Source organism: Chelonoidis abingdonii, chromosome 1, assembly GCF_003597395.2.
Source record: "Chelonoidis abingdonii isolate Lonesome George chromosome 1, CheloAbing_2.0, whole genome shotgun sequence".
NCBI lineage: Eukaryota > Metazoa > Chordata > Testudines > Testudinidae > Chelonoidis > Chelonoidis abingdonii.
Genome location: NC_133769.1, coordinates 361,821,418 through 361,848,055, shown reverse-complemented (window position 1 = coordinate 361,848,055; position 26,638 = coordinate 361,821,418). Strand labels below are relative to the sequence as shown.

Below are 26,638 nucleotides of genomic sequence, written 5' to 3'. Positions count from 1 at the left end.
CAGCCAGTTTTTCAACCCGATTAGCAACTGCCCTTTGCGTCTCATGCATCTTCTCCTGAGCTGCTGCTGCTGTGAACCTCTGATTTAGGCCAAGCTTCTGAGTTCTTTCAGACGTTACTTTGTGCCGATAAATTTGAACGCAGTCTTTTAACAACCCTATTTAGATCAGCCTTGTCTCATCTTTAATTAGCCAATGCCGTGTTTCTTCTCGGTAGTATGTGGCATTTGAATTTCATAGGGTGTGAATCAATATGACCTCAGCAGCTACAGTTAAACAGATAAGGGATGTTTTGCCCCTAGGTGGCCCTGTTAATTTTTAGGATTTATTACTTGCCAAGCTTGACTTGGTCCTTAAGAAAACATATGGAAATCAAACGGTCTGGGAGAGGAGATAATATTTTAGAGCTAGAAAGGAAAGTGGGTCCTGTTGTGTAGGTAAGGACTGATGACTGAACTGCAGTGTATCACATTGTAACCGATGCTGGTTTTTGAAAAACAGAGTTCACCACACGTGGACGTGAAATGGCTAAGGACCAGATTGTGCTATTGCAGTGCAGGCTCCACTGAGGACCAGTGCGGAGCTGCACTGTGTCAGGGGGAGCTATCCAGACGTGTAGATGGATCCAGGCCCTGCCTTGAAGACCAACACTGTGGCAAAGGGATGGGGAAGGAATGAAGGCAAAATACGCCCTGTAACTTTCACTGCATAAGAGGCAGAGAGGTCCAGTGATGGGGTGTTCAGAGACCTGGGTTCTATTCCCAGCTCTGCCACTGACTTGCTGTGTGACCTTGGGCAAGTCACTTCCCCTCTCTGTGCCTCTGTTTCCCATCCCATCCTTTGTCTTGTCCATTTTGATTAAGTTCCTTCATCATACATACAGCGCCTAGCACAGTTGGATCCTCTTGATGCTGCTGTGTTAGAAATAAATACACCCTTTTAAATCCACATCAATTTTGGCCCAAATGCACCAGTCCCCTTTTTTAATGGTCAGATTCCTTCTACTAAAGAATTGACCCTGTAATGGCAACCGCTGTGTTAAACTCAAACTGAATCCTCTTTTTCTACCACACACACCACATTTGCACAGAGCAGCTAGTAATATAAATGTGGTTAATGAAAGTGAGCTACCGCTGCTGAAAACAAAATCAGGCCACGTAACGAGCTAGAGGAACCTGCTCTGCCCAAGTGCTACAAGGAGCAATCTTATGATTGCATGGTAGCCCCTAGTGGTCTGGGTAGAACAAAGCCTTGCCCACCTTTTCTCCTTTCCATTCATTGTCTGGCTCTTGGAGAATTATGGAGAAGGGTTGCCCACTCAGCAGTTGTGTGTTGATTTGTTCTAATTATCCTGGCTCCATTCTGTGTGCCTCAGCAGCCTCAAGAACTAGACCTGCCATGTCGGCAAACTGAAGGGTCAACCATAGGGTTCAAAGGGACATTGCCACAGTCCTACAACAGACTCATTAACTGGGGGAGCTACTGACCACACAGATTGAATAAACCCTGATGAAATGCCATCCTTTACCCCAAAATAAATGTCCTAACTAGTGTATATGCAGTGCTGTGCTTACTCAGCATGACCAGCATTGTTTTCAAGAGTATATAGCTTCACCCTCAGCATTCAGTATAATCAGATCGTATTAACTGCCTGGTGCTACCTCCATAATTACATATAGTGTTGACCATCTTCAGAGTACTTGGCAAATGTTAACAAATTGTCACAGTCCGTCACGGAGATGTATAAGCATTATTTCCGTATTACAGATAGAGAAACTGCAGAAGAGTGACTTACTCAGGGCCACAGACAGGATCAATATCTGCATTGCAACTCAAGAGTTCTTGTCTCCCAGTCTTGTGTTCTGGCCTCTGGAGCAAACCCCTTGAAAAATGGTTTCAAGCATTCAGACAACTTGAGACCTCTTTTGTTAGCAAACAAGAGCCCCATAAATCTATGTTTAGACCCAGGCAGAAGAGTAAGAGTATGAATGACTCTTCCATCGGTCTCCAGTTTAATTCAGTGGCTTGCCCTTTCACTATTATAGGCTTCTGCGGTGGCTGTTAATTTTATATCACCGTAATTAGGGACACTTTTTAAAAATGTGTCCAGCATACCACCATGTGGGGTGAGAGAATTATGTATATCTAATCTCAGAATCTGTTCTGGTGAGTGAATAAAGCTTTTAAGATCAAAATAGTGGCTTAATAGGTTTTAAGGCGGGACGAGATCTTGCATTTCCAAATGACCTACTTCACCAAATTTCCAATCTGGCCAATATTAAAAAGCATGCTGTTTTGTCAGATGACTCTAATCTCCCTTTGTATTTATTTCACGTGAATCACCCATGCATAGCACATAGTATTTTGTGTCTTCTGTATGCTGTACTTACAGAGATACTAACCTTCAGCTCCATTATCTTTCTCGGCAGGGAATACACCGCCGCGAACCTGAGCGTTAATCTCTATATTGTGAATGAACCATGGCTGTTCTCTATCCTGTGGTGTGCTGGCGTTCAGTCTGTCACGTCTGATAGCTCACAAATCCTTAGCAAGGTGCCTTTTCCCGTTTGGCTAATGGTAAGCAAGACCACATGTGAAATATCCATACGGTACATAAGATTTGCTGCCACTGTGATCCCTTTAAAAAACAGGGACAGCTTTCTGGGTGTGTTCGAGGCAGCTCTGGCCTGTAGAAGCCATACATTAGAGGGGTAGTTTCAGCAGCATGCTACCAAAATTTTAATGAGAGACTTCTTCGGACATGTTCCGTCTCAGACCTACAAGATTCCCTGGGTTGGATACTTTCCCTCTTCCCTCAGTAAAACTGTCTTCACACTCTTCTCCTATTCAAATCAGTCAGTTCTCCCACTCCATGCTCCTCTGGCTTAGTACCCTTCAATACACCATGCTCCCTCTCACCAATACCACATTGAGGTACCCCTATGTGGCACCCCTATCTGGCAGCTGTTCCTAGCAGCAGAGGTGGTGATGGTAGCAAGGGTGGGTTTTCCCTAAGTCTGTCTATGGGATGTTACGTGGAAAGTGGATTCCCTCTTCAGATGAGCTGGGTGGTCAGTAGGGGAATGAGCTCCCTTTGGTTTCTGAGGTGGACAGGTCTCCTCAGCTGGTGGTAGGAGTGACAGAGCTGGACTCCTCTGGCTGGTGGATGGGGAGCAGAGCTCTGGTCCCTCATGTAGTTCCAGCTGTGGGTGGGCAGGCACCAGTCAGGGGAGAGATGGGTGGCAGTGGCTTCAGGACTCCCTGCAACACCAGCTTGGCCCTGTCTCCTTATGGACAGCTAGAGCAGGGTGGTAGGAGTTGTGGAGACTACGTTGTGCAATCCCTGCCCTCCTTGTGTTCCTAGAGCAACTGGTGGGGGCATGCTGGGAAGGGACTGTCCATTGTAGCAGCTGTCACAGTTCCAGCAATAGCGAGCACGCTCAGAAAGGGCTGAAAATTTGAACAAGCTGAGTCATCGTCAGCATTTCAGGGCAGATTGCGAATCTCATTTTTGCTGCCTCCTCACCAATATAATTGATACCTGCTTGTGATTATCCCTCCACTGCATGTGGGGGGGGCCACTGAGCAGACAATGGACCATCAAGAATTCACATGTCCATTTATTTGGATCTTTGAAGCTTGAGAAAGCGAACATGAAACTGAAATGATGTCAGGTTGCCATGTCTAGGGATTCTTAAAGCAAGTCAAGACAGTTAAATATTCAGGGGGGTGGGGGTTTCTTTAAAAAATGAAGTCTCGTGCACCATTGCAGGGCTGGAGATTATCTAGTACTGATCCAAGAAGCCTTTTCTGATTCTGCTCCATGAATCCATGACACTGCAATGTCTTGGACACTATGTGCAGCTTGATCTTGGAGCTCTTCTTGGCCCAGCTAGTTCTAGAATGAACACGGTGAGGGCAATTACTGATTTAGTCTTAAGAGGCACACAGGATCTGGTCCAGGAGGTGAATATAGCTGAACTCTGTAGTAATGACCATAATATAATTAAATATAACATACTCGGGGGGGGGGGGGGGGGGATGTGGCATTCCAAAGTACCCTTCCACCCAGTACTAGCGTTCAAACCAGGGAAACTGCAATTGAGGAGGCTACGTACCTAGACATTACCAGAACAGCAGCAGGGAGTAAACTGCCTGCAAGCCACAGGGCAGCTTTTTAAAACAACCTTATAGAGCTCCAGTGCTATGTTATTACCCCTAATTAAAAACAAACGAAAAAGAATATGAAGACCAAAACCAGGAAATGCCACCATGGCTACACAAGCGAGTAAAGCAGCAGCTGGGATCAGATTATAGTTTAAAAATTGAAGTCAAATCTTTACTAAGGAAAACACTCTGGGCTGTCCAAAAGTATAATTTAGCAGGACGAAAAAGAATTGAAGAGCATTAAGAAAAAAGATGCAAAAACCAACAGCCAATTTTTTTTTTTAAGTACATCAGAAAGCACAGGAAGCCTGATCAACAGTCAGTGGGCCGCTGGATAAAGGAGCACTCAGAGAAAGACAAGGCCATTTCAGAGAAGCTAAATGATATTATTGCATCAGTCTTCACGGGCAGAGGATGCGGGAGGATTCCCACATCCGAGTCAGTTCTTTTAGTGTCTTGAAGAAACCAATCTTCGTGATCAGTAGAGAGGAACAAAATTGGAAACAGTTAAGAAGGTCTGATTCCAAGAGTTCGGAAACTCTATCGTCTACTGACTGTGATTATGTAACCTTATCAACTGAAATCAGCCCATTACCAACTGAATGTTGATGGTTTTTCTATTAAAGCTCCAGAGAATCTTGGCAGTTACAGCAGGAGGGCCTTACATCTCTACCAGGCAATTGTGGTTGAAACTATAGTAAAGAACAGCATATCAGACACCTAATGATATTATGTTGGAAGAGTCAACACAGCTTCTGTTTGTCTCACTAATCTTACTAGGATAGAATTTCTTGAGGGGGTCAACAAATACTGCGGACTATTAGTAGATGTCGTGTATTGGACTTTCAGAAAGCCTTGACAAGGTCTCTTACGTGGCCTCGTAAGCAAAGTAGGCAGTCATTGGATTAAGAAGGAGATCCTCTTCATGGATCACTAACTGGTTTAAAGGCAGGAAAACGAAGGTAGGAATAAAATGGCTACAATGGAGAGAGGTAAACTCAGTGGGTCCCCAGCGAGCTGTACTGAGTCCTTTTTTATGCTGTTCAACATATTCATAAATGATCTGGAAAAAGGGATAATACATGAGATGGCAAATTTTCAGATTTACAAACTATTCAAAGATTAAGTACAAAGCTGTTAAAAAAGTTAAATTGTTTTTTCTGTAAGCAAACAGACTGGCAGATTAGATGAAATTCATGTTGAGTAAATGCAAGTAATTTGTTATCCCTTAAATGATGGGTTTAATAGCTCATTTCTTGGGGTCATTCCTGGATAGTTCTGGCTGAATATATTCCTCTCCAGGTTGCTTGCAAAAACAAACAGGTTAGGACATTAGGAAAGGTGAAACAGGACAGAAATTCATATAAAATCCATGGTACGTCTTTGAATACTTGCCTGCATTCTTGTACCCATTATTAAAAAAGTTACATTAGAATTGGAAAAGTACAGAGAGCGGCAACAAAAATGAGGAGGTGGTACGGCACAGCTTTTTGAATGAGGAGAGACTATAAGACTAGGACCGTTTAGCTATCGACAAGCGAAGATTGGCGGCTTGTCTTCGGCTACCACACTATCGGCGCAGTTGGATCAATTTGCAAGCCGGCATCTTGATTTTGGGCGTCTACGTAATTACATCTCAATTGAGAGGTGGAGCTATGTCGGTGTGAGAACATTCCTGCTGCATAACCCGATAATAACGCTGCACGTCAATGTAAGTTATGTTGCTCGGGGGCGGTGGTTTTTTTCAACACCCTGAATGATGTAACTGAGTGGTAAGAGCATAGAACTCATAGATGGCCATAGTGGTCAGACATAGGTCCATCTGCCCCAGATCCTGTTTCTGACAGTTGGCCAGTTGCTTCGGAGGGAATGAGCGGACAGGTTATTGATCCATCCCCAGTCAACATTCCCAGCTTCTGGCAAACAAGAACTAGGACACATGTGACAGTTTCTGGTTGGGTTCGTATGGAGCCGAGAGTCACTCAATCGTTTTACTGCAACAAAAACAGGGCAGACACATCCCAAATACTGGTGGTTATTCCACTTTCTGTTGCCAGCACAAAACAGTCTTCTATAGTACCTCGACTGGTTACTTAGAAGTTTAAACCACGCGTTCCCTTAAAGTACCCAGCCTCAGGCTTCCGTCCAGACACACCTGTCAGATATGATGATGATTCCTGAAAATCTTACTTCATCATATAAAAGAAAAGGTTCTTCCAATCCCACAGGATTAGCTACATACCCAGGTTCAATTATAACTTAGATCTTACCCACAATACACACTATAGCCAATTCTTATTAACTAAGCTAAAATTTATTTAAAAAGAAAAGAGAGAGAGTTGGTTAAGATCAATATACATACAGACTTGAATTCAATCCTTGAGGTTCAGATGCACAACAGAGGTGAGCTTGTAGCTGCCAAAAGTCCTTTTAGAAATAGTCCATAGGTTATAGTCCAATGTCCATATTCAGGGTGGCTCCAGTCAATGACTGGGGATCTCAGTCCTTGTGGCTTAAGGTTTCCCCCTCTTAAAACCCAAAGCAGATCTGAGATGAAGAAGGATCGTGTCCCAGGCTTCTTATACATTTCCAGCAGCCTTTCGGCCTGAGAAAACAATAGGCTTAACTCCTTCTCCTAAACATCCTGGAAATTAGCACAGACTAATTTATCCATTAAACAGTTCAGATACAGGTTACCACAACCTTCAAAGAGACACATAGACAGTAATACTATTTCACTCAAGTATCATGTTAAATGCTAATATTCCTTTTTTGATCTTTGAATTTAAACTATAGCAATAGACAAGACTTGTTTGCTTACATCAAGACCTGAGCAAACACCTCCCCTTCTACCTCTTACAATGCAGACTTGCATTTCAAAGCTCTATTCATTTACATATCTTGCGAACCAGTTCTTAAGGTTCACCCATGGGTCAGGTCAGTTAGTGAGGTGAGTTAATTAACTCTTTCTGGCCCTGTCACCTTTCAGTGAGATTATATTATGCTCATAACGTCACACACCATCCCTGTCCTGGTAGTGTAGATGAGCCCTAACAGGGAATATGATAGAGATCTATAAAATCATGACTGGTATGGAGAAAGTGAATAGGGAAGTGTTATTTACCCCTTCACACAACACATGACCCTAGAGTCACCCAATGAAATTAATAGGCTGCATTTAAAACAAACAAAAGGAAGTATTTCTTCACACAACGCGCAGTCAACCTGTGAAACGCTTTGCTAGGGGATGTTGTGAAGATCAAAACTGTAATAGGGTTCCCAAAAGAACTAGAAAGGTGGAGGATAGGTCCATCCAAGAATGGGCAGGGATGCAACCCCATGCTCTGAATGTCCCAAGCCTCTGTTTGCTAGAAGCTGGGAGTGGACAATAGGGGATGGATCACTCGATGATTGCCCTGTTCTGTTCATTCCCTCTGAAGCACCTGGTATTGGCTACTGTCGGAAGACAGGATACTGGGCTAGATGGACCACTGATGTGACCCAGTATCACCATTCTTATGTTCTTACCACCTTGTGCTGCAATGTGACAACATGTCTTACTATTAAAGCAGGGTAGCGGCTGGTGAGTATTTGCATGATTTATAATAATATTATCTAGCACTTCTATCACACCTTTCATCAGTAGATCTCAAAATGATTTAAAAAGAGTTCAGCAGTATTATTCCCATTTTACAGATGGGGAAACTGAGGCACAGGGAAGTGACTTGCCCATGCTTACCAACAAGCTAGTGGCAGAGTCAGGAATAGAACTAAGTATACTGAGTTCCAGTGCAGTGCTCTGTCCACTAGCTCTCACTGCCTCCTTTGTGAGCAAGTTCTGAATCAGCCCCCTTTATAAGCTAGAGGGATGCTGGGCTCCTGCAGACAATCTTTCAGAAGAGTCCTAAAACGTGGTGTCCTCTTTGCAGTTGCTGTAGTTCCCATAACATTGTCATGTGAGTTATTAGTGGTATTGTGTTAGTCTGATGCCTGGCCACATTCTAACTGGTGTGGTTATGTTCTGTCTTCCTAAGTTCCCCCTGGAAATTTCAGTTGGCTACAGTCAGTTGCACTTCTTATTATGTATCCTCATTCACACAAGAATTTTAGTGACATTTTGGTGGCAGTTGGAACAATTGCTGTAAAGTTATTTGAGCTCCCCCTGAATGAATGATGCAATGTAATCCTCATTCATTCATTCAAAGTACTCTTTTCACTGACTTCTCACAGGTGTCGGGCCACTAAAATGGGAACAGAGGCGAGGCCAGCTCAGCCGGTCACTTAAAAACAGAATCGGATTAATTATTTTAAAAAGTTGACCAGTGGTTCAGCTTCAAACATCAGGGTTTGGAAAAATACAGTGAGACCTGTCTTAATATATTGAGCTCTCTTATAAAGCAGTGTTCATCCATAGAGTACTTTACAGAGGAGGGGCAATGTCATTAGTCCCATAAACTAAGACAAAGAAGAAAGGTGACTTGCCAAAAGTCAGACAGAGAGAGGAGCCAGTGTTTGAATATACCTTGATGAGCACTGCACTGAACTTATACTAAGTTTGAGTGATCAGTGTTTGGAGAGCTCATCAACAGAACAGGTCTACTGTTCAGGTCAAAAATATCCTCTTGTGAGCAGAGGGCTTCTAATGAATGGATTCCTATAGCGAAACTGTCAGTACAACTCAAACGGTGAGATCTGATGGATGACTCCGCAAGTCTTGAACCAACTGAGCTCAGGGATTGTCTACACTTACTCAGGATTTGACATGTGGTGATCGATGCATCAGTGGTTGATTTAGCAAGTCTAGAGAAGCCCCGCTAAATCAACCGCTGATCGCTCTCCCATCAACTCCTGTACTCCACCTGAACAAGAAGTGCAAGGGGAGTCGATGGGAGAGTGTCTCTAGTTGACATGGCATAGTGTGGACCCCGCGATAAGTAGATCTAAGTACGTTGACTTCAGCTACGTTATTCACATAGCTGAAGTTTTGTAACTTAGATCAATCTCCCCTGTAGTGTAGAAAAGGCCTCAATTTTGTGTATCTAGGCAGAACAGATGTGTTTACTTCCCGTGCCCCTTTCCCAGCAGTGCTCAGCATTTAGGGGTTGTGGGGAGATTTTGGTTCATTGGTGTGTTGCAAATGCTGTCACTCATAGTGTATGTGAATTAAAACACCTAGTTTTTCTTTAGAGAAATAAGCCTGTCTAACTTCTAAAGCTAGTTTTTCATTCCAGTTGAGAGAGAGAGAGCTGTTCAGAAAACAGAACTTTCGTCCCATGGGGAAGTCTGATATTTCAACATTTTGTTGTTCATAATATCAAAAATTTTCTCATGGAATGAAAAGTTACCAAAAACAAAAAACCTTAAATTTGGGAATGCCCTGATGAAAAACTGGGCATTTTTTGATCAAAACATTTAGTTTTGAAATGTTGACATTTTTGGAAATGTTGATTGAAAATGAAATGTTTTGCTTTGAATTTTCCTGTCAAAAAATTGGAAAATATAGTCAATCAACTGTTTCCTGTCAAAAAAAAAAAAAAAAAAAAAAAAAAAAAATTCTTTCATCAAAACCCTATATTTTGTCCAGAAATTTTTACTTGAAATGTTTTGACCTGCTCAAATGAGAGGTCATATGTCTATGTGATGTTTGTTTAAATATAGTTAATGTATTGTGGCAAAGTATCTGTTTCTCCTCTGCTGCCTCAGTCCCCTTGTTCCTTGGAGAGACAGGGTTGGGCAAAGTAAAGTCCTTCCCGGTCACGAAGGGTCTGGCTGATCCTTTTCTCAGGCAGTCCCTTGCTCTGTTTTTCTCCCCTTCGGGGAAGAGTGCAAGTCTTCCTGGCTGGAAGAGTTCAGAGTCTTGCTGCACCTACTCATTGGCTGCTTCTCTCACTCCCCCACTGCTTCCCTGCCAGGGAGGGTTTAAAAAGGTCTCCAGCAATTTGGGCCAGCTGAACCTAATCAGTTCCGTGGCAACCCCTGTTCCAGCTGAACCTTATTTCTCCATGGCTATCTCCCCTCAGTGAATAGGGAGAGGGCTTTTGGCCCCCTTGGGACTAATTACTATCCCTCCTTTAGTAGCTATTTATCCTGGGATTGCCACAGTATATAGATAAATGAGTAAGTTCGAACACTTAAATACTGATTTATTACAATGTCATTGTTTCACAGTTGTTAAATGCAAAGATTTAAAACTCCATCAGAAACGTTAGATAAAACTAACAGGATGTGCCAAGTTATGATACGCTTTTTACAATATAAAATGTGCTATATTCATCCACCCTGAGACAGATAAACAGGAATAGAAGCTGTTACATGCAAGGAGATAGAATAAGCATTGCTGAAGGAATTATAGATTCCAAGGGACCGTTGTGATAATCTAATCTATATAACATAGGCCACGGACTACCCCCACCCAAATAATTCCTAGAGCAAATCTCTTAGAAAAGCATCCAATCTTGATTTATAAATTGTCATTGATGGGGAATCCCCCATGACCCTTGGTAAATTGTTTCAGAGGTTAATTACTCTCACTGTTAAAAATGTGTGCCTTATTACCAGTCTGAATTTGTCTCACTTCAGCTTCCAGCCATTGGATCAGTTCAGCCTTTCTCTGCTAGATTGACGACCCCATTTCTAAATATTTGTTACCCATGTAAATACTTACAGACAGTTGTCTACTCATCCCTTAACCTTCTCTTTCTTAAGCTAAATAGATTGAGCTCCGAGTCTTACCTTCTGTGTTCTGTTTTTCATCCAGGTAACCCTAACGTTGTGTGAGCGAGCTTTTTGTATTACGTATTCCGTGCTTCTTTTTAAAAGAATAGAAAAAAGTGGTTTGCGTTTACTAGTATTAGCATTTATAAAGTCCCAATGACTCTCTCACATCTTGTGTTTAGTGCACTGCTGAACTGGGGACTTAGCAAGGTGATTGGGCTCAGCAAAGGGCGACCCTTTGCTTTCTTGGAGATGGTCATATCTGCAGGGCGGTGTGAGCAGGGCAGAGGTACATTGATAGGTATAGCTGCCCTCTGAGCATAACCTTAAGTCATTTTTCGATCACTTGACTTTTTAGTTAAAAGTAGATTCTCTCCACTTGGCAAAGCCCTTCCACCCCCCTTCAGTAAAGCGCATGAGGTTCATGGGACTACTTGCATACTTAGGGACAGATCTTCAACTGGTGTTAATGATCATAGTTTCATTGAAGAGAATGGAGCTATGACCATTTTTACCAGCTGTGGATCTGCCACTGAAATATAAAAACATGCTTGGGCCTGGATTTGTAAAGGTGTTTAGTATCGCTGCTCTCAGCATTGCAACATCAAACTGGTTTAGGAGCCTAAATCCCCTTTTCAAAAGGGATTTAGGTGTTGAGGAGCCACAATCCCGTTGACAATTGGCAGGATTTTGGCTTCTAAGTGACTAAATCCCTTTTGAAAATGACCTTTAGGCTCCTAAATCAGTTAAGCATTGCAACGCTGAGCCCAGCTACACTTGGGCCCAAATTGTTAGAGGGATTGAAGTGCTTAGCTGAATCAGGGCCTTGCTGCTCAATGGGGAGTGTGTCCAGGCCAAGTTTAAAACCTGAGCTGTACCCGCTGTAGTAAAAAGTTCAAATCAAAGTCTGGATAGAGAATTTCTTGAGTGTATTTTTTCAGTCCCCCATAAATTCAGAAATAACCAAAGGTAGTTTAATCTCCTCTTCAGAGCGAGAGACAAGACATGGACATTTTCAGCCCGAAAGGTGAGTGGTGAGAACACTGGGAGCATGCGAAAAGAGGGTTAGAATGGATGCAGCTTTGCAGGTCTTTCCTCGCAATGTGGTTTTCTTTAAAAGTAAAAAAAACAGGGGTAGCCTGGGGATCCAGATGAACTGGGATCCAAAATCCTGCTTGCTCGGATGTGGCTAGGGTAAAAAGCAGCTTTGGTCCATCTACAGGGTACATGTCTGTGTCATGAAGTTTGTGATATTTCTGTGTACAACGATCTATTTAGGATTGAACGCTCTCTAAATTTGTACAAACTAGAAAGTATAATGTGTGCTTGTCTTTTTGTCTTCCAGCCTCCAGATGAGTACAATCTAATCTGGATAACAGCTGATCTCATTTCATTTACCATAATTGTAGGAGTTTTTATATTCCAGAAGTAAGTAGCATTATTACAGATCAACTCTCATGTATTTGTGGTGTGTTTGTTCATCTCAAGGGTGTGGAGATAAAAGGGAGATGCAGTATACTCTAGAGCCCTTGCTTATAATGACACTTATAATCACCCCCAGTCCCAATTTACTTATCCCCTCAGCTACCCCCACTCAGTTATAAGCAGGTGACTGAAGCAGCTACATGAGACATAAAGATTGTGAAGAACAAGGACTTCTGAAAAGGGGTGGTGGTTCAAACTTGGTGTGGTTCTTGCTGTGACACTAAAAAATGTGTGCAGGAGAGAACTGTCAATGCTTAAGAGAAATGGGCACCACCAGGAAAAAGCTTAAAATACTTCAAAGTTTATATGAGGAATTCTCAGCAGCTCCAGAGATTCTCCCATCATGGGAATGAGTTAGAATGCAAAGAAACCTCTAATAGTTGCGATGTTTTAAAATTGCAATGTTCAGTTTGGAAGCAGAAAAGCATGAGATTGTCATAACTTCGCTGATCGGCTAATGGCTGTATAGTTCAAGTTTATCTTAACATGTGGAGAAAGGTTCCTCACTCTTCTGTAACGGACAGAGGGAGCAATAACTTCTACTAGCTGGTACTGGAAACATCATTAAAGATCCCATAGCTAAGGTTGCATTTGGTTCCTTGGTTTATCTGAGGATTAAATATCTTTAAGGATGGAAACAAATGCGAAACACAAACTAGAGTACCCCACTCGCTCTTAGGATGAAGATCTAATTTTTTGGCAAGTTGCAAGTAAATCTGCTTGTTTGCATTAGGAATTCATAATGGCAGGGTAGGGGAATGTTTAACATATTTTTGGAACCTTGTTACAAGTATCGGTCACCCACGCCATGCTCTCCTTTATTTATCCTGGGGGGAGCCTTGGCACATCCCCTGAAACTTGCCTTTCTTCAAAAGAGGAACTTTTCATCCCCAGTTATGACAGTGTGACCTGGCTGTCCTGGAAAACCTGGACTCAGAAATAGATACACTCTGCGAACAGGAAGACAGCAGTGTCTGCCTAAGGAAATGTCATTTTAAAACTCCACCTTCTCCTTTTCTGAATTTCTCTTTGTAACCTTCTGTTTGGCACATCTAAGCCACTACAGTGTATGTACTGAATGGGCTGTAATTTCCATCCTGATTATTACCACAAATATCCTGGCATTAGGCACAGCAGTCGCCCATGAAACATCCGCTTCAGCTTCGCGAGCTAGTGATTGCAATGTCATGTTGCCCTGACTAAGTTGCTTTGTGACTAATTCCCTGTGCGGATAATTACCTTGCTATTTTTGTAATGTGTTATAGTAGAGTGTCTGCAGCTGTTGAGAACCCCACTTACCGACTGGACTCCATGTCAGAAGCTAGAGCCGTTGTACTGCATCTAACTGGCCTCGATCATCTCACTTAAACCTTTGCCATCCGCTGAATTCAGTAACCCAGATTCATAACAGGGGTAACTCCAAGGCAGTGGAGTTATGCTGGCAATGAGTTTTGTTCACTGACTTCATTGTTGTGGCATAAGTGTAACTGACCAACAGTTTGGTTCAATATCCTCATATCACGTTAGGAAATTTCCCAGAAACCAAAAGTACATCTGTAAAATTATCAGAATTTTGACTATATTTTGAATAATATAGATTTTGAGGCCAGGAAGGGACCCTTATGGTCATCTAGTCTGCATAACACAAGCCAGGGAATTTCACATGGGAGTAAAATGTGATTTCTTAAATTGCAGGTGAATCATACAAATCAAATAAACCCTTACCCCAGACGAACACCAGATAAAGAAATGCACTGAGCACCCTGGATCAGTCACAAGGATGTGACTGTCTGACTTGCTCTCTTGTTTGGGAATTTTAAGGGGGGAGTGGGAACCATTTGACCATAGACCTTTCATTTCAGAGTCTTTAGGTCTTTCCTAAAGCAGTTCTACAGCAGATTCTTGGAACGGATTCAGAGGAATTGCATCTTAAGACAGTCTGAATTTATGTATTTACACCTCTACCCTGATATAACGCTGTCCTTGGGAGCCAAAAAATCTTACTGTGTTATAGGTGAAACTGTGTTATATCGAACTTGCTTTAATCTGCCAGAGGGCAGAGCCCCACCCCCCGGAGCGCTGCTTTACCGCATTATATCCGAATTCGTGTTATACCAGGTCGCATTATGTTGAGGTAGAGGTGTATTTAATCTTTCTGAGCTACGCCCCTTAAAAACTGGGCTGTTTTAAATAGTTGCCCAGGCTTCTGAGAGTGTGGAGAGACAGATAATTACCAGCAATCAGGGATATTAAAATGGCCGGCAAAGGAATGTAAAGAGCATGGTGAGAGGTGAAATGGACAGACATTGAGGGAGTGGTAGAATTATTATTATGTAAGTGTCTGAAATCCCCACTGTGCTAGGTGGTGGTAAGAACTCAGAAATACTCTTGGTGACCATATACAAACTCAAATTTGGTGCAAGCAGGGACACTTGCAGTTCACTTCGGTAGTACCTGCTTTCCTTAGGGCTGAATTTCAATCCCTTGTATTTACCCTGTAGCTCACAATGTGTCTGAGCCTATTAGTGTAATTATCCAGAGGCGTGTAGTTTGCAGGGTCTGTCAGTTACAGGTGAGTATTAAAACCTCCCATAGCCAGCATGTTACCCTCCAAAGCATCTCTTTGTCTCTTTTAAAGACTTCAAGCAAAAAAAAAGTGAAGAAAAATGCAACACCACAAATTCCAGTTGCTGTCACTAAAGCCAAGAGCTTGCCTTTCCAAACGTGGGACTGGGAACCTACACTCTGCCCCGTGGGTGTCACTTGGAGGGAGCCATTCCCATGCCTCGTGCCTTTCTCTGCCGTGCGGAAGTGTTGATGCTGCATCTGGGGAGTTCAGAAACCAATCCCAGCTGAATCATTCTCTCTCTCTGCTGGCTGCAGTGATTCAGCTCCTGCGAGACAGGCTCAGAATCTGACCCCTGTGGATTCTTTGCACGTCTTGCTGGGCAAATCAGTTACTTTCTTCACCCCAAGGATGGGGCGATGGGTTGGAAGGGAGCCACACCTTCGATGTGCTCATCCTACCCCTAGGAATGACTTTTCTGCATTCCAGAGCAGGGCTACAAATTACTGTACTGTTCAGCCTCAGCCCTAGTGACAAGATGATGAGTCTCTGTGGTCTCGCAAGTGGGGAAGTACCAATTGAGATGACTTTCTAACCCAGGGGCAGGCAAACTTTTTGGACCAAGGGCCACATCTGGGTATGGAAATTGTATGGCGAGCCATGAGTGCTCATGAAATTGGGGTTGGGGTACATGAGGGAGTGAAGGCTCGGGGGGGGGGTCAGAAATGATGAGTTCAGGGTGCTGGAGGGGGCTCCAGGCTGGGGCAAGGGGTTGGGGTGCAGGGTGGGGGTGAGGGCTCCGTCTGGGGGTGTGGGCTCTGAGGTGGGTCTGGGTATGAGGGGTTGGGGTGCAGGAGGGTGTTCTGGGCTGGTACCGAGGGATTCAGAGGGTGGGAGGGGGATCAGTGCTAGGGCAGGGGATTGGAGCACAGGAAGGGGTCAAGAGTGCAGGATCGGGGCAGTGCTTACCTCAAGCAGCTCTGAGAAGCAGCAGCATGTCCCCACTCCGGCTCCTATGCGGAGGCACAGCCAGGTGGCTCTGTGTGTTGCCCTGTCCACAGGCACCACCCCCACAGCTCCCATTGGCCTCAGTTTCCAGCCAATGAGTGTTGCAGGGGCAGTGCTTGGGGCAGGAGTAGCATGCGGGAACCCTCTGGCTGCTCCTAATGTAGTAGCCGGAGGGGAGGCATGCTGCTGCTTCCGGAAGCTGCGCGGAGCCACAGCATGCGCAGAGTGGGGCAAGCCCCTGAACCCGCTCCCTGGCTGGAGCGAAGCAAGTCTCGGACCCTGCTACCTGACAGGAGCTCAAGGGCCGGATTAAAACATCCGAAGGGCCGGATGCGGCCCCCGGGCCATAGTTTGCCCACCTCTATTCTAATGGATCTTTTTTGCCTTCTTGCCTCGTTTATTTTTTTACTGCTCTGACTATTGTGCATGTTCCTCCTCTTTCTCTTTGCTGCATTCTGGCATCTCACAGCTATCACATGATCAGGTAATTCTGGTGCTTTCCTCCTCCTCTTCTCATTCCACCCTCCTCTTTCTTTCTGCTAGGGCTTCACTGCAGACTGGGATAATACAAAACAGCCCCTGAATGATGCTTTCATTGCCACAGCTCCACAAATAACCCCGACTGTCTCGCTGAGAGTCTGAGTCGTAACTTATTCAATGTTACTAAAACTGGGCAGCCTCCTCTGCCACCTCCAACTGACCGTTCTAGAGACGCTTGGACATTCTATGTCAATGGTACAAGCCACTTCCATTTTATTCTAGGATACCTGAGTACCTTCTAATTAGGTAACCTCTGGGAAACTATGGTGCTCTCCAGTAGAAATATCCTATTGCAAGATCACCCTCCAGGCAGGAGGGTGATCTTGCTCTATTTAGTCCTTGCTCTGTTTAGTCCATCCTCTATTTAGTCCTTTCCAAGTTAACAAATTTGGCTTCAAAATCTATGTACAATATTTCAGGGGTTTTTAGCCCTTCATGGCAAAATTTCAGTTACCCTTTGAGAAGTGGGAAGGAGTTGTGGTGCACTGAGCGACCTGCGAAAGCTGACCATAGTTCTTGGCAAATCTTCTGAGCCGGATTCTGTTCTCAGTTACATCAGCGTAATTGTGAGTTATTCCACAGTTCTCCTGATGTGTCCCAGATCGCAATCTGGCTTGTGGTGTGCGCAGCTGACACCGCGCTATCTCCACAAAGTGTCGTGTATCTTTTGTCCAAGGCAAAACGCAGCGTCATAGTCCAAGTGCTGGCTTTCACTTTTCCCGATTGTCTTGGCAACGATAAGATATCAGCGGGGAGGGAGGGGTAGTAACGGATTTGGCTGTCAGCTGCTGCATTGTTCTGAGCTCAGAATCTCTCAAGATTCTCCTCTTTCTTATACCACTATTAACCAGGAGTAAATCCACTGTAGTCAATGGCATTTTGCCAGTGTAGATTGGAAGAGACTCAAGACCCCAGGACACTGGATTTCAGGCTCCCTGAAATACTCTTATGATTGTTTATTGTATTGGCTGTTTCAGTTTCTTCTGCCTTTAGGGACTATTTGAAATCTGTCCTCACTCTGCAGTGAAGCCTTCACCACTTTTATTTCTATGTTTGAACCAAACTCTTCACGTGTAACCTTCTCCATACGTTTAGCTCTGAGCAATGAGATTGTATTACTGATAAATGTCCCAATTTGTGTCTCTCTCCTTTTTTATTTCCCCTCCTTTGAATCTGAACGTTTGCCATTTGTAAGTATTGCCTGCTAGAAGGTATGCGACGACTTGCACTGTTGTCCTCAATCTGCAGAATAACTGGATCTGTTGTTATCGGAAGCTGCCTTGTACTGATGCTTTTTAAAATGGTACTTTTGCTAGCGAAAAAATACAATGAACGTTATGGGAATGTACTACTGTGGAGCAAATTCTTCCCCAGGTACACAGGCTCGGTTCACATCAACATCATTGAGAAACGGACATGTATTTCTGTGGCCTTTCATAGCCAATGTGATCAGACTAGACATGTTAAATGCTCACTGGATTTTTTTTTTTTAAATAGAAATTCTGGATTCCAGGCATATATTAAATATTGAAAACCCTGTATATAGTATTTCATCTGGGATTGAAACCCACAGGACCCTGACCCAAACCAATGTGTTATTTTCAATTCAGTCTAAAAGTAAAAAGCACCTAGCCCATTTTATTTATTTTATTTTTTTAAAAAAGTCTTGGATTTGTAGGAATGATGATATTCAACATTAGGATTCTGTCTTGTTTTCAACTGTCCTTTGCACTGGTTCATTCAAGCCATGCTTTGAGTTGGGTCTAATAGAACATGTAGCTAGTTCTTTGCATTATTCTGAAAATCCAGGTGGTAAGAGATGATGGAAATAGAGTGGTTGCCATTAATACGTCACACTTAACATTGCCTGCAGTCTGCAGACTCTGGGCCCTGTTTAGCACTCCTCATCCAGGCAAAACATAGGGATCACCGCAATTCTTGGGAGTCTTGCCTGGGTAAGCATCGTTACCCTCCTAATTCACCTCCACCCCCCAATAGCTTGGGGTGGGGGTGGGGCGGACCTGCCCTTGAAGTTACTAGGTTGCAGCTATTTCAGACCCACGAGGCACCAAGTTCCTAATCTGAGGGCTGCTCACAGAACATCCTGCCAGCAGATTCCCTGCTCTTATATTCAGTCACCTCTCCACTTGGGCACTGGCCTTTCAGCTGTGCATCTGAACCAAACCTCGGTCACGGCCTAAAATAACTCGTTCTGCTGGGCCTTTCCTTTAGGGATGGGACACCCTGACCTAGTTCTAGTCTTGCACACCAGCCAGAATGTTGCAAGTACCTGAGAAACGATAGGACAGAACTTCACAGCAGACCATTTCATTATGGGTCATGACTGCAGAGAGCCTGATCCTGCGACATGTTGAGTAGCTGCAATGCTGATTTCAGTGGGAGATGAGGACCCTCTGCCCTTCATTGAGTTGGGCGCTGATGGCATAAACTCGTCTTTTTTTTTTTTTTTCCTCCAAAGTCAGTTAATGGCTCACCTTGGGACAGCCTCTGAGAGCATTCAGGAAGATGTATATGTAGCAAGCTCTGCTCCACCTTCTCTTGCCTCATCTGGGTGCTGCTGTACATGTCTTGGCTCTGTCAGCCCAGTGTAGCTTTGTCCATCACATGCTTTTTTCTTCTCCCTTGTAAAGAGCAATCTCCTGCCTGCTGTTGTAATGCCAACAGACCCCTGTTGTCAGCAGACGGGAGCGAACCTGGGAAGCTTAGTGCAGGAGCCTCTACTGCATGAGCTAGAAGCCAACTGGCTGTTAGCTAAAGCTGTAGAGCAGACTCATTTTATCCCTCTCTCTAAGTGGTCTCGGTGCCACTAGATAGAGAACAACACCACCCCCAGGAGGTATGTGGATTAGAGTGTTTTATAGGTTTCAGAGGGGCAGCCATGTTAGTCTGTATCAGCAAAAACAACGAGGAATCCTTGTGGCACCTTAGAGACTAACAAATTTATTTGGGCATAAGCTTTTGTGGGCTAAAACCCACTCCATCGGATGCATGGAGTGAAAAACACAATAAGCAGTGTAAATAGTACAGCATGTGAAAAGATGGGAGTTGCCTTACCAAGTGGAGGGTCAAGGCTAATGAGGCAGCACAGAAAGGCTGCAAAGGGTGGATTTCTGCCTGTGTATTCCTAGAACCTTTTGGGTGGGCCTGACACTGTGAAGGGCTGAGTACCCTTAGCTGGGGTGCACTTAAGTGGGAAGTTCAGCGCTTTGCAGTAGGTGCTAAATGCCTAGCAAATGGATTCCTTGCATGAGGTAGTATTGATTTCCCTTGATATTCCACTAGGTGGTGCCAGATAACTGGAAACCTGACAGGCTTGCATCAACTCTGTTTACACTGATCCTGTGTCTGACACTATATCTGAAATGTCAACATAAAGTTACTGATCTCTTTGTTACTATGTAAAGAAGGGAGAACTAGCTGAGATCCTTTACTGGAAGCTAGAACCTGATGTACTTCCCACACAGGGAAGAGAGCTGGACTGCACCTTGGTGAGAATCACACCCTCATATTCAAAGGCAGAAGTTGACCCTAAAATCCAGAAAACAATGCAAAAAAAAAAGTGTCCACTTTGTGCCTGAAACAGTTTAACAGGATTTCTGCCCCAAGTATTCTCTTGGCAGCTGATTTTATTCGTAACATGGAGATGTTCGCTTCAGGAAAGGCAGTTGGATGAAGTTCCTCTGACATAAAGGTGTTATTGCACCTAGAGAGTCTAGAATGCAGCCTAAATAGAAGCACCCATTGATATTTATATTCTAGTAGTACCCGGTGGCCCCAATTTGGATTGAGGCCGTGTAGTGCAAGGCACTGTACATACCCATAGTGGGAGACAGTCCAATCTAAACCAACAAGCCAAAGGAATGGAGGGGAAGAGGAGTACAGAATGGCGAAATGATTTGTCCAGGGATGCCTAGTACATCAGCATGAGATCTGGGGACAGAATCTGGTTTCCTGGCACCTAGTGCAGCACCTTTACCTGCTCCGCCTCATGGCTGCCTCATCCTTGCCTCCATCAATGCAGGTTCAGCCTAGCTCGTCACTGTATGCTTTTAGGGCTGAAGTATTCAATAGCTCTGAAATGTAATTGCCCATGTGTTAAAAGGACACTTCCAGGCTAAAAAGGAAAAAAGACAAAGTCCTTCCCTGTGTAGGTACCAATTCTTCAGCTGATTAAAAGTAAATTTTTAAAAATCTGCCGTACGTTTCACTGTGCTTTTTACTTTTTCCATTTATTTGGTTTGGACAATGAACCTCAGCCTAGACAGATTCACTTTTATGCTCAAGTCACCTTGCTGGATTTCATTGTTCTGCCAATGTTCTGTGTGGTGGAAGCTTCAGGAGGATGTTTAATTTCATTGACACTTTAAAAACAGAGAAAAAAAATAATAGAATTAATTCCCTAAACCCAAAAATGTTGGGTCTAGGTTACCTGACTCTGTCCCCTTCATTAGAGCTGTGACAAGGTTCCTCCTCTACCTTGGTGGGTCCTGCGCCTATTGGCGGATTTGCTCACCTCAGTGATCTTCCCCACAGTCTGGATCAACTCCTCCTGTGTCTGATCAGGAGTTGAGAGGTTTGGGGGGAACCCAGGCCCGCCCTCTACTCCAGGTTCCAGCGCAGGGCCCTGTGGATTGCAGCTGTCTATAGTGCCTCTTGTAACAGCTGCATGGCAGCTACAACTCTCTGGGCTACTTCCCCATGGCCTCCTCCAAACACCTTCTTTATCCTCACCACAGGACCTTCCTCCTGATGGCTGATAACGCTTGTACTCCTTAGTCCTCCAGCAACACAGCCTCTCACTCTCAGCTCTTTGTGCCTCTTGCTCCCAGCTCCTCACATGCACTTCCTCTCTTCTGGCTCCTCTTTGCCTGACTGGAGTGAGCTCCTTTTTAAACCCAGGTGCCCTGATTAGCCTGCCTTGATTGGCTGCAGGTGTTCTAATCAGTCTGTCTGCCTTAACTGGTTCTAGCAGGTTCCTGATTACTCTAGTGCAGCCCCTGCTCTGGTCACTCAGAACAGAAAACTACTCATCCAGTGACCAGTATTTTTGCCCTCTACCAGACTCCTGTACGCCACTGGTTTGGGTCTGTCACAGAGCACAGTCACTACTGTGACCAAATCACAACACTTCTTGCTGTGAAGTATTCAAACCTATCTCTCAAACCACCTGGTCTGTCTTGTATATGGGTAATAATATGCAGAGTTACAGTAGTAAGGATTTGAAAAAATCCTTCTGAGCTTTGGAAAAGGCTACAAATGCTTATGCTTCAGGGCATAAGCCATTCTCTAGTAGGGGGTCAGGAAGAAACTTTTTTTCTTGGAACCAGGTCATTCCATAACAACCCACTTTGGGTTTGCTTGCACCTTCCTCTGAAGCACCTAGTACTGATGTCTTCCTTATGCATGTCTCTGATTTGTCTGAAATAGGCATTACTACTGAACATTTTCCTCCTGTAATTAGTCTGTATACATTTGACAAGGGGGGGAAGACCAAGGCACTTTCACAGCAATGGTTTCATTTGTTGGACTGCCTGATTTTCAGAGATAATGAGCTGCTGTGCACCTCAGAAAATCAAACCATCGCTGCCTAACACCAGGGCCCATGAACTCTAGTGGAATAAAGCCATACTATGTCGACAGGGCTTGTGACTGCATTTGTCAGTGGCTGCTTGCTTAGAGATCCTTTTAGGCCATTAGAAGATAGACCTTTTGAGGACAGAGCTTTACATCCCTCTTTTCTGCTGCAGATGGCGTCTGGGAAGCATAAGGACTTACAACCCGGAGCAAATCATGCTCAGTGCTGCTGTCCGCAGGTCCAGCAGGGACGTCAAAATCATGAAGGAGAAATTGATCTTTTCAGGTATGGCCGCTTGAAAGCGAGATCCTCAGAGTGTCTGTAAGGAAAGCCAGGGTCAGAGGGAGGAGTTCTGCACTTATCTCGCCATCAGTTAGATAATGGAGCCTTTTGTTCCAGTACCTCCAGTGCCCCCACTCCCTGAGCACTCCTCTTACTAGAGATATTGAGGATAGCACCACAGATCTAAGCAGAGAGCTGACCTGTGTATTGGCTGCTAAGACGGATGGATAAAGAAGGCAGAGGAAGGGAAGAAAAAAATCAAATCTAAGTAACTGAAAATCTGTACTGGGATCCTGGGGTTAGCAGGAAGCCAACCAGCCTCCTAGTGATTCTCTCAGCACTGGACAGTGCCACTGATCAGGATCTGGCTCTGCAGTCCTCACTCACACATGACCACTGATATTGAGGTGGGAGTCGGGCTTGCAGGGTCAGGCCTCAGTGTTGTAGTGGGAGGATGCATCATAATAACTGAAGCTACTGCTATGTCAGGAAAGGTCCATGAACCACAGGCAGGATCCTGATCTCATAGATCAGTGTAGGATCTGTCCAGACACAGCAAGGAAGTGAGGCAAACCCCAGGGATTTTGAGTGTTTACAAAATCTTGAGACTTTGGGCCGTTGTTAGTATTGGAGCATTAAGAAATGTACCACGTTGGACAATTGAATATTGAAAATAATCTTCAGTGGTGGTGATATTTTTGTATTCGTGTAACAGCTAGGAGCCTGAGTCATGGGCCAGGACTCCATTGTGGTAGGCTCTGTATGAACATAGAATGAAAAAAACTGTCCCTGCCCCACAGAGCTGAGCTGACTATCCAAGTACAAGGCAAAAGACAGATGGAGACAGACAGGTGGGAAGGAAGGAAGGAAACAGAGGTGATACATACCGACCCGCATGATAGGTGGTGGACTCCACAAGCCAGCAGCCTTGCCATTGAGAAAGTGTTCTGTAGGAATCATGGCAAAGGAGACTTTTGAGGAGGGGTCTGAAGGCCAACAGGACTTTAAATGTAGAAGCTCCCTTCTCTCAAGTGAGAGACAGCTGGCAGCCTCACACTGCTCTCAGGTGAAAGGAGAATGGAGTGCACTGGGAGGCGTACTCACAGCTGTTAGTGGTAGGGAAGAGGGAAGTAAACGATGAACTGTGTAATGGGCTGATTGTCCCTTTTAGGACGTGTGTAACAGGCACTCAGCAGGGTCAGACAGTTTTGTTTCCAACATAATTGCAGTCACCTCTTTAAATATCAGCAGAGTAAGAAAGCAACGCTTGGCCTTACTGTTAAGATCATAATGCGTCGGTATAATATCCGATGCAGCCGCCATCCAGAGGGGACTATGCCCTGCGCTGGAACGCTAATGGATTTCATGATCTGCTGGATCTATTCCATCTTTAACTGCGATCCCGAGCACTGGCCTATTTGAAAATTTGAGTCAATTTCTTCTGTTTAACCTTGCCTCATTAAACTGTCTTGCAGGTTCTAGCCACTAGATGGCATCTGAAATTGACCTGATTCGTTGCCCCCTTTCCCCACCCCCACCCCTTATTAAAGACAGTAGTTCTTTGGAAGGTAAGACGAGCTGAGTGCTCGCACACAGGGCATTAGCTGGCTCTATTCTGAAGGGGCTCCAGGAGGGGACTAATGACCACTTCAGCACATGCTCTTCCCCACCCCCATTCACCTTCCACTAACTTTTTATTTTCGATGACATGTCATTGTCTTCCCCGCAGTGGGTGCACTTGCCACAGGATTGTCTCGGTTGAGCTGCAGGCCGGGTTGTGGTAGCCCTGTCGGCCCCAGGATATTAGAGACGGAAGGTGGGTGAGGTGATACCTTTTAATTGGACCGACTTCTGCTGACGAGAGAGACTAGCTTTCGAGCTTCAGAGCGCTCTGCTTCAGGTCTCACAGCACACGGGGCACAGAGGTACTTTGGGAGAGGTACTCAACGAAAGGAGCTCTGTGTAGCCTGGAAGCTTGGCTCTCTCACCAGCAGAGGTTGGTCCAAAATAAATATTACCTCACCCACCTCTGTGGCTGCCGTCTGAGGAGGGGCCTGATCCTGATCTTGCTTATACTGATATAAATCCAGTGTACTTCCACTGAAGGCAGTGGAATCACCCTGGTGTAAAATCACTGTGGGGTCAGAATCAGGCCTATATATTCTGCCACTGACTCACTCTGTGAATTTTTTTTTTTTGTGGGGCTGGGAGTGAGATGCAATTCACTTCACTTCTCTGTGCCTCAGTTTGCCTGTCTAAAAATGAGAGAACCTTGGGGCCTGAGGTGCTGAGCCACCTCTAACCAAGTCCTGAGCTCTATGAACTTCCATTAACTCCAGTGGATCGGCCTCTAGGGAGTGCATTTCAATAAGATGCGGCTGGGGACTCCAGTGATTGGCAGCACTTGATTCATATTTTCATTTGTCTTTCCCCTCTCCCAGAAATAAACAACGGCGTGGAGAATGCAGATGAGCTGTCGTTATGTTCTGAAAATGGTTACTCCAATGAGGGTGTCGCCCCCATGGATCATCGGGACATGAAGCTACGCATGGACTGAGGAATTAAAGGCCCGTGGCATGACACCCTCCCCCCGGCAGTGCTCCCATCTGCGATGGGTGGTATTCCCGCTGTCTGGGATGGGGGAAACGCTCTGTGGAACTATTGAGCATGCAGCGATCCCTTCTATTGCTCTGGTTGCTGGGTCCCAACATACTCTGGACAGTGAGGCTGGGGCAGCTTTTTGTAAATATGTAGAAAGTCCTTTTTTTGGTCTCTTTCGTGTATTTGGGGGGGTTGTATGTATTTCTTCCAGGACATGAGCGGGACTAACTTGTGCATTGAAACAGGAACATTTTGGCTAAATCTGATGAAATATTGAGGTAACATCTTGGACACTGGGGAAGACAGGCGGGGGATGGACCTGATCTTCCCCCTCCACTCAACTCTTCCCCTTGGTGCAGCAATTGTTAGCTGAACTTGTCTAAAAACCTATGTTGTGAAGTTCTTGTGACGTGTCATTTCTTTTTCTGTCTAATGAAGTTTTCACTAATCAGAGGGCTGTTCAGAGCTTCCTTGCAGGAGGGAAGGTGCTGCTCCCAGAGTGTGTTCGGAACCAGCGGAAGGAATCAAGCTGGCTGAATCACATTCATGCCTTCCCCCAGAATAGCAGGCATGCAGGGATCATATGAAATATATGATAGGAAGTGTTCAGAGCAAAACCCTTGGCAAGTTTTATGGCCTATACTGCAGTGCTTCCCCAGAGAAATCTCCCCTAGATGCTCCTGTCCTGAATGAAGACTTTAAATAGACCCCTAGTTGGTATTTCATAAGTCAGTCTCCATGAAGAATCTCGATCCCATGATGGCTAGTAAAGAGCACTCACCACCTTGTTCATCCCCCTGATCCAGCTGAAGTGCCCGCCACTTAGAACAGGTGGTGTAGTTTGTTAACCCTTTAACTGGTGGTGGAGAAGGGAAGTCACAATCAGCAGTGGCCTGGTAACCAGTGTTTCTCAGTCACAGGTCAAGCAGCTCAGCTTGAAGAATTGAAGTTTGAAGCAGCAGCAAAGAATGCTGGATTGTAAATAGTAAAGCACAAAGTGAAGCAGTCTAGGAGAACAAGGGAGACCTTCTCCTTAATTCTTTGTTGTTGTGTAGAAGCAGTATCTTTTTTTTTTTTTAAAGACTGCACGTTAGTTTCCTCCAAAGGAGCGATAATGACAGAAAATGGGGTGCTTGCACAGTGTAGGAGCTACTGTTGGTGTTTTTTCAGTGCAAGAGGCTTTAAACCAAAATCCTACATTATAGCGAAAAAGTCCAGAAATCGAGCAGATCAGTGATGCATTTTTCCCCCTCTTCCAAATGTCAATATTTATTTTCTCCGTCAACTCTCCTCCCACTTCCCCCCCCCCCCCACACTGGATCTCTCTTTCCACATATCTCAGTTGGGACACAAATGAAAGTCTAGGCACTTTTTCTTTTTGACTGTAATTTCTCCCTTCTCTCACTGAGATGAGTCAGGTATTGGGCTATTTAGCTTTTTCACGATTTAGCCTGTTCTAAAGCCTGCTGCAGCCAGAGAAAAGCCTCTCATAGACTTTAGCAGGCATTGGATCAATCCCTAATCTTTTGTGGTATTTTTTAGTTTTGCTGCTTTACTGTAGCTTGGCTAAGACAGAGAGGTGGAATATGGGAAATATCATTGTTCACTTCTTTTGAAGTTTATCAGATGCTGCCTTGAAAACCAATTGTGTGTGAAATTTGGCTCTTGATGAGGGATTTGA

The 26,638-nt window shown here is 44.5% G+C and overlaps 1 protein-coding gene across 4 annotated transcripts in view; it reads left to right on the top strand.

The window, feature by feature from the left end:
* Window positions 1-25,284, top strand: part of GDPD5 (glycerophosphodiester phosphodiesterase domain containing 5) — a 358,488-nt gene extending 333,204 nt beyond the window's left edge. For all 4 annotated transcript variants that reach the window (XM_032796412.2, XM_075061812.1, XM_075061813.1 and 1 more), the window contains 4 exons: window positions 2,428-2,575; window positions 12,225-12,307; window positions 22,247-22,359; window positions 24,798-25,284. In XM_032796412.2, the coding sequence (XP_032652303.1) occupies window positions 2,428-2,575; window positions 12,225-12,307; window positions 22,247-22,359; window positions 24,798-24,913 (460 nt within the window). In that variant the 3' untranslated portion in view covers window positions 24,914-25,284. The remainder of the gene's footprint in view (window positions 1-2,427; window positions 2,576-12,224; window positions 12,308-22,246; window positions 22,360-24,797) is intronic.
* The last annotated feature ends 1,354 nt before the right edge of the window (window positions 25,285-26,638 follow it).